This window comes from Mastomys coucha, unplaced genomic scaffold, assembly GCF_008632895.1.
Source record: "Mastomys coucha isolate ucsf_1 unplaced genomic scaffold, UCSF_Mcou_1 pScaffold22, whole genome shotgun sequence".
Taxonomy (NCBI): Eukaryota; Metazoa; Chordata; class Mammalia; order Rodentia; family Muridae; genus Mastomys; species Mastomys coucha.
In genome coordinates, this window is record NW_022196905.1 from 209023104 (window position 1) to 209031233 (window position 8130).

The 8130-nt window shown below is 53.3% G+C and overlaps 2 protein-coding genes across 5 annotated transcripts in view; both read left to right on the forward strand.

Annotated features, from left to right (window-relative positions):
• Borcs8 (BLOC-1 related complex subunit 8) overlaps positions 1–724 on the forward strand; it is a 24630-nt gene extending 23906 nt beyond the window's left edge. The window contains exon 6 of the mRNA XM_031340082.1: positions 683–724. The gene's annotated coding sequence lies outside the window, so the exon portion shown is untranslated. The remainder of the gene's footprint in view (positions 1–682) is intronic.
• Positions 1–3463, forward strand: part of LOC116069445 (myocyte-specific enhancer factor 2B) — a 14219-nt gene extending 10756 nt beyond the window's left edge. The window contains exons 2-9 of one of the 4 annotated variants that reach the window (XM_031340071.1): positions 683–763; positions 1082–1285; positions 1559–1693; positions 2085–2214; positions 2322–2455; positions 2578–2662; positions 2782–2869; positions 3034–3463. In XM_031340071.1, coding sequence (XP_031195931.1) covers positions 710–763; positions 1082–1285; positions 1559–1693; positions 2085–2214; positions 2322–2455; positions 2578–2662; positions 2782–2869; positions 3034–3256 — 1053 coding nt within the window. In that variant the 5' untranslated portion in view covers positions 683–709 and the 3' untranslated portion in view covers positions 3257–3463. The remainder of the gene's footprint in view (positions 1–682; positions 764–1081; positions 1286–1558; positions 1694–2084; positions 2215–2321; positions 2456–2577; positions 2663–2781; positions 2870–3033) is intronic. The other 3 variants (XM_031340072.1, XM_031340073.1, XM_031340074.1) reach the window with 3 other exon arrangements.
• Positions 3464–8130: the final 4667 nt, after the last annotated feature.

Sequence of the window (8130 nt, forward strand, 5' to 3'; positions counted from 1 at the left end):
AAAAAGAAAAAGAAAAAGAAAGAAGGGGCCATGGAGCTACCCAATCTCCAACACACAGGGGGGCAGCTTCTGTTATGCAGCAAGTTTGAGGCCAGCCTGGGCTACATAGCAAGTTCCAGGACAACCAGGACCACATAGAAAGATCCTGTCTCAACAAAAAAGAGGATGTGTGAGATGGCTCACCTGGCAAGGCCATTTGCTACCTAGCCTGAATGCCAGAGTTGCATCTGCAGGAGCGAGCATTGTGGTGGACAGAGGGAACCTGAAGGTTGGCCTGTGCCTCCAAGCATGCTCAGAATGGTGCCCACACATACAGTAGATGTGTTCCACATCTGTGTCCATTGCCCAGAGCTCATGCTGATGGTCCTTTCCATTTAAGCAAGTGGTGTACTACTGGATGTTCTCCAACTTCCCTGTGGAGCCGAGGCTAGCCTGGATCCCAGCTTCTTCCTGCCCCAGTTTCCTGGGTGCAAGGAAGTACATAGACCTCCACATTGCATTGCATTTACTAAGCATGTAGTACACCTGGCTGGTGCCCAATAGAGGCTGCCTGGATTATGTGGCTTCCTTCATTCTCCCTGTCATCTTGTTATGCAGGGACTCGAAGTGGGTAGGATCAGGATTGAGACTGGGTACTGCTGGCCTTGTTCTGATCATGCCTTCCCTCCGCCCTCTTTTACAGAACAGCCACTCTGCACAGCGACCCACCATGGGGAGGAAAAAAATCCAGATCTCACGCATTCTAGACCAAAGGAACAGGCAGGTGAGTTCCCAGGTGGCATCTCCATTACAGGGGGCGTGGCATTCCCCGGCAGGGGCTCATCCAGGCCAAGGTCAAATGGTCTTGAAGAGAAGTCTGGGTCCTGAGGCCACCTTGGGGAGTCTGAGTTTGACAAAAGGGTGGGTTCTGCTTCTGGGACCCAGTCTCCCTCTCAGAAGGGAACCTGACACTTGGGTGCAGTTGCAAACGCAGAGAAGTTTCCCAGGTCCTGATGAAAACTGAAGCGGAGAAGCTTGCTCCGCAGTCCTTTAGGGACACCCTCCCTTAACGCCCCCACCCTGTCTCTGCGGCTGTGGACAGGTGACTTTCACCAAGCGCAAGTTCGGGCTGATGAAGAAGGCCTACGAGCTGAGCGTGCTTTGCGACTGCGATATCGCGCTGATCATCTTCAACAGCGCGCAACGCCTCTTCCAGTATGCGAGCAGCGACATGGACCGGGTGCTGCTCAAATACACAGAGTACAGCGAGCCGCACGAGAGCCGCACGAACGCGGATATCTTACAGGTACCTGGAGCCGCCTGCAGTCCCCGGCTGGCTGCTGTGTGACCCTGTTAGTTCCTGCTCCTTTCCTCTGACACTATAGGGACTTGAACCTCGGGGGAACTCACAGTGGTTTTAGTCCCTGTGGTCCATCTGGAGTAGGCCACGCCCATCTGTATCTGTCTGTGCAGATTGGCTGGGGAAGGTCTTCTCTCTCCCAGGTACCAGAGAACCAAGTTCTAGGAGTTGGGTAAGGTCGGAGGGCCCACCCTGTCATCTCATCTGCTGTTTCCACAGACACTGAAGAGGAGAGGCGTGGGCCTTGATGGACCCGAGCTGGATATCGAGGAGGGGCCTGAGGGACCTGGAGAGAAACTGCTGAGGACGCTGGGGGGTGACAGAGGCTCGGCTTCACCCCCACCTCGGATCTATGTAAGAGGACTTCTCTGTTCCTTCTTCGAACACCCTCACACCCAACACACATCCAGTACAGAATCTGAGTTTGAGACTCCGGGAGTAGTGATAAAAGGCCAGACAGGGGAGCCACTGCGTGGAAGCCAGTCTTGTCCTGGGTGGGTGAGGAATGCACTTTTAGAACCCGGGCTTCGAAGGGCAGTAACAGCTCAGCAAACAAGACTTCCTGCCGCAATTTCTCCGATGATCCTACACTCCACCCAGGATCTGCAGAGGGAGACCTCAGCCCGGAACGAGGCTATGCAGCTGAGATGGAGCCCACCCGGCAACCCCAGCCTTGGGTCTAGGCCTTAATGGAGACCCTCAAGATGTCTCCCTCTGCTTCATTCTCACCCCTCTCTATCTACAGCCCGTGGCCCCCGCAATGTCGGTCTCAGAGCTGTCATACCGGGTTCCACCCGCCACTCCAGGCTGTGATCCTGGCGGGCTGGGGGAGGCCCCGTCTGTCCACAGCCGCCCACCTCACTTTCGACCCCCGGGTGAGCGTTTGGAGCATGAGAGATGGAGTGTGGGGAGGGCAGAAGGGCTCTGGACTCGATGAGTGACACGACAGCCCCTCTCTTCCTGGGTCTTCACCTCCCCCCAGGCCTGGGACACCCCATCTTCTCTCCGAGCCACCTTGCGAGCAAGACGCCCCCACCCCTATACTTGGCGACTGATGGGCGGAGGCCAGACCTGCCCCCTGGCCTGGTTGGTGCCCGAGGGGGACTGGGCACCTCGGTGAGAGGGGAGAGAGTTGGAAGAGGATGGAGGAAGAAGAGGAGGAGGAGGGAGGGAGGAAAGAGGGAGAGAGGAAGGTGGTCAGATCCGGCCTCAGTTTTCCCTCTTTGCTGTTCTCGCAGAGGAGCCTGTACAGCGGCCTGCAGAGTCCCGGTGCCCCGGGCCCCGCTCTGGGTAGCTTTGCCTTCCTACCATCAGGCTCCGCAGGTGCTCCCAACCCCGTCTGACTTGCCTGCCCGTTGGGGTCCCTCGCCCCAACCCTGAATCCGGGAGTGGGAGGGTTGTAGTACTCATAGGATATCCGCTCATCCAGCCTCTGCCCGCAGATTGCAGCCCGGGAGACTCAGCTCAGGTCTCCCTGCAGCCCTCGCCCTGGCCACCGACGAGGGACGCTGGGGACCCCGCACGGCCAGTGTGAGTTGGGCGCCCCCTGGCGGCCAGGAGCGAGACTCTCCTGGACCGGGCTGAGGGTAGGGCTGTGAGATTTAGAAGGGACTGCAGAACCCCGTGGCCTACAAGTCTTCTTATCTATCTTGTGGGTCTCTCCCCTTCCTGCCTCCCTTCCCTCATCTCTCCAGAAGTGCCCGCAGTCTGTGCGAGGAGGGTCCCCCCAGCCGAGGGGCCTCCCCTCCAACGCCTCCGGTCAGCATCAAGTCTGAGCGACTGTCTCCAGTCACTGGGACTTCTGGCGACTTTCCCAGGTCCTTCCCCTACCCGCTGCTCCTTGCCAGGCCCCTGGCAGAGCCACTGCGTCCCTCAGCCTCCCTGCGTCGCTTGACCCCTGACAGCTGGCCACGGTAGCGCTCCAAGAGGTTCCTCCAGCTTCCACAGAGTTCCTGAAGTCTCAGGTTCCCTGCACCGCCAGGAGGGCGAGGGCACCCAATGTGCATCACTAATGAGGCCCTATCCCTTCCTGGCGGCCACTGCATCAATAAAGCCCAAGGATTCGGGAGGACACTGGGCAACCCCTAGCTCAGAGCCTCCCGAGCCCAGGATAGCCACACCCAATCTCCCCAAAGGTCTCCTTTTTGCCTACACTGATTTTGGGGTGCACACCACAGAAACGGATTCCAAGAGGAGTCCAGGTGGAGAGTGGGGTGACTCAAGAAGGAGCCCACAGGCATCACCACCAAGGGCAAACCAGGTGGTCTGAGCTGCTCCTGGAAGTGTGAGTCTGGAATGAGGCCACAGCCATGTCACCATGGTGGGTGAGAGCTCGAGTAAGAGTGGGTTGCCTGTGGTGACCAGGAGTTTTAGGACAGCCTGGGACAGAGAAGACAGAAAGGTAAACAGGAGGCCACTTCAAAATGGCTCAGGGGTGAAGGCACTGGCTGCCAATCCTATTGACCTTAGTTCTATTGCTGGAAATTCTACTGGTGGGAGGAAAGAATGGACTGCCTCCACGTTGTCCATTGACCTCACTATGTGCAGGTGCCCAGATACAAAGCAACGGATAAATATATAAATGGAAAGAGGGAGAGGGAAGGGTTAATGGTAAGAGAGTTTGCTGTGCAAGCATTAAGATCTGAGTTTGAATCTCCAGCATTCATATAAAAGCCAGATATAGTGTGAGTGCCTGTAACCATAGTGCCAGAGGCTGAGGCTTAGCGGCCTAGCTCTAGCTTAGAAGCAGACCCTGTCTGGAGGGAGTAAGACACCCGGCTCCCTTCCTGTGTCCTCTGAGGCTGTGTTGGCACCAACCCACAAGGAGACAGACATAAAATACATAAAAACAATGAAAGGGTGGAGCCAGGGCTTTGGGGCTGCACCCTTCCTCCTTCAAGTGTGTCCTGGGCTGCAGAGATGGCTCGGTGCTGGTTATGTGGTCATGTGACTAGGGTCCAGCCCCCAGTGCCCTGGGTGCTGGTTATGTGGTCATGTGACTAGCGTCCAGCCCCCAGTGCCCTGGTCACAAGCCCAGGGTTCCACAGACACTGTTAGCTCACTCTGCTGGAGGTTTGCTGGCTGCTACTCTAGCCTAAGAAATTCAGCCTCCAGTTCAGGCAGAATCTCTGCCTCAAAGGGGACACCTGATGTCCTCCTAGCTTCTGCCAGGGAGCAGGCAGGTATATGGGGAGCTCACATACATGCGCACCTAAATGGTTATTGTACATAAATGCCTTTTAGTTTTAGAGGGGGTGGGGTCCCATAGAGCAAGATGGCTCTGCTGGTGGGAAAAGCCTTTGCCAGTTCAGAGTTCAACCCCAGGAGGAAATGCACGTGGCAGAAGGAGTAAACGGACCTCCTATGTTGTCCACTTGTGGCATCACCATACCTTTCCCTAGTACACAGGTCAGCATTTCTCAACCTGTGGGCCACTAAAGATCATTGGAAAACACAGATATTTGCATTGCAACTCCTAACAATAGCAAGATTACAGTTAAAAGTGGCAACGGAAATAACTTTATGGTTGGGGGCTCACCACAGCATAAAGAACTATATTAAAGGGGACTCCTACCATTAAGAAGGCTGAGAACTACTGATATAAGTCAATGTAAAAGCAAGATTTTAAAAGTGGGTTTCTAGGCTCAGGCCTTTCCTTCCACCCAGGCCTCCTCATCTCCAATCTGACACCTTATTCTGGAGCAGGAGGGAGCAAGGTTGCTTGTGTGCTTTGGTGGCACTCAAAGGGCTTCTGAAACGCAGTAAACATCTTCTGCCCTCCCCTAGCTGAGTGCCTCAGACACCACTGAGGTTGGGGGCAGGGGGTTCACTGTGGCCACTAAGGAGGCCACTCAGGTCCAACACTAAGAAACAGGATCAGTGAGCACTCAAAACTGAAGCCAAGTTGTGAGGCCCAAAGGGACCCGGGAGAGGCCTCAGGGTTCTAGAATGATCCTCAGGGCTTCCACAGCCCAGATATTGAGCCAGGAGGTTTCTGTAAAAACAAACAGGCCTGGGAGGCGGGGGAGTGGTGTCCTATTGTCCTATATCTTTATTCAGCAGATGAAGGTGGCAGACATCTGAGTTAGAGGGCAGCCTGGCGTACATTAAGATCTTACTCTGGGCTGGACAGTGCTGATGCACACCTTTAATCCCAGCACTTGGGGGGCAGAGGCAGGCAGATTTCTGAGTTCGAGGCCAGCCTGGTCTACAGAGTGAGTTCCAGGACAGCCAGGGCTACACAGAGAAACCCTGTCTCAAGAAGAAAAAAAAAAAAAGATCTTACACTGGACTACATAGTAAGACCGAATCTGAAAAAGACACCACACTAGAGACCAAGCCAGGCCAGGCCAGGCCAGGAACCTGGAGGCAGGAGATGATACAGAGGCTGTGTAGGAGTAGCTGGCTCAGACAGTTTTCTTCTTTTCCTTTTCCATTTCCTTTTTGTATTTCCAAGGCAGGGTTTCTCTGTGTAATAGCTTGGGGTGCCTGAAATTCAATTTTTAGACCAGGCTGGCTTCAAACTCACAGAGAACTGCCTGCCTCTGCATCCAGAGTGTTGGGATTAAAGACATGGGCCACTACACCTGGCTTTAGAACCCAGGACCACCAGCCCGGGGATGGCACTACCTGTCTTAGGCTGGGTCCTCCCACATCTATCGCTAGCTTTAAAAATGCCCTACGTACTTGCCCGCAGCTCAGTCTCGTGGATGTATTTCTCAATCGACATTCCCTTCTCTCAGACAACTTTAGCTGTGTCAAGTTGACATAAAACTCCAGCACACTGGACTACACCAGACCAGACCATGAATAAGACCAAGATGGCTCCGAGACCAAAGCAGCTGCACCTCAAACATGGACAGGAGCTTGAAAAAAGCCAGGCATGGTGTAGCAAGTTTGTAACTCCAGCACTGGGACACAGGGACACCCATCTCTGTCAACAGGACATTTTGAGTCCAGAGGGTCAGAGTCACTGTAAATTACCTTACAACGGCACCTGCATAGATTCATAAACAATGATGAGGTCATCACAGAGTCAATTGTATGGACGGCATCCTATGAGCATGCGCCCCATACACAGCATCCTATGAGCATGCGCCCCAAAAGGCAGCCAGACACCCAGGCCTCTCCAGGACTTAACCAAAATAAGAGCTGCCCCTCCCTCCCTCCAAGCCACTCGGGGAAGACCGTAGGGTCCTAAGGTGATAGTTCTTGTTCACGATTTATCTGAAGCTGAGGTTATTGTACATGATGCTTTTGTTTGGAAACAAAACAAAAACAAAAAGAAGACTACCAGCTCAGGGCGCTCTAAGATTCATAGGCCTCCCCAGCCTCCCAAGTGCTGGATTCCATGTGATCCCCACCACCCTACCTTGTGGGTCTAACTCTAGCATTTTCTATTCCATAAGCTCAGATCTTCCCTTTGTTATTTGAGCCTTTTGAATTTCTGTTTGAATCTGAGCCTCACAATGTATCCCTTGCTGGCCTGGAACTCATTATGAAGATCAGGCTAGCTCCAAACTAACAAAAATGGCTTTGCTATGTCTCACTAGTGCCGGAATTAGAGATGTGAACCATCAAGGCCAGGCAGCACCCTCTTTTGAAAAATTAACTATTATTGAGTCCCTGGGAGCAAGAGTATAATGCATTGAGTGGCGTGAAGGTCAGAGGTCAACTTGCAGGCATGGTTCTCCCTTCCACCATGTGGGTCCTAGGGCTGGAACTCCAGCCCTCATCGTGGACAAAACTCCTTTGCCAAAAGAAACATCTCACCAACCTACCAGGTGTTCCTTCCTGGTTTTTACATTTTTGGGTTTTTGTTTGTTTGTTTTGTGTTTTGTTTTGGTTTTGGTTTTGGCTCAGAGAAGTGACACGCACCCACACAGACATCCAGGCTACTCTCCGAATTGGGGTGATGGCGTAGTGAGCTGGGGAGGTCACTTCTACAACACAGGTCTTGCCTTTGCACAGCGGGCTCCATACCCAGCAATGAGAAAGTTGACCAGATATGGTGAAAAACTTCTGTCACTTGAGCATCTTAGAGCTGGAGGCAGGAGGATCAGAACCTCAAGGTCATCCTTGTCTACACAGTGAAGTTCAGACCCTACTAAAACCAAACAAGGCTGGCGTGTTCAGCGCGTTGAGGCTTTTTCTGTTGAAGCCTGAGTTTGATTCCCTGGGGCCCACATAATAGCAGGAGAGAACTGACTCAAGTTATCCTCTATCCTACACACACACACACACACACACACACACACACACATCCCAACACACACACACACACACAAGCATAGTAAGAAACATGCTCCCCCTCTCACTCAAGGAAAAAAAAATGAGCTAGAAAGTTGGTTAGTTGATTAGGAGTGAGCACTGCTCTTGCAGGGAACCCAAGGTCAGTCTAGGCCCTCTTCTCAGTGGATAAACAACCACATGCATCTTCAGGTTCAAGGAATCTGGCCCTCTCATCTAGGGCTGCAGCCACGAGCACATACCCACAAAATACAGACATATACGAAAATAAAACGAACAGGGTAGTGGTGGCACAGGCCTTTTTTTAATTCCCAGTACTCAGGAGGCAGAGCAGAGGCAGGCAGATCACTGACTTTGAAGCCAGCATGGTCTACAGAGTGAGTTTCAGGACAGACCAGCAGAAGTTACACAGGGACTCTGTCACACCCACACACACCGACACACATCCCAACACACACACACACCGACACACATCCCAACACACGCACACACACCCCCACACCCACCCACCCACCCACACACATATCCCCCACACACATCCC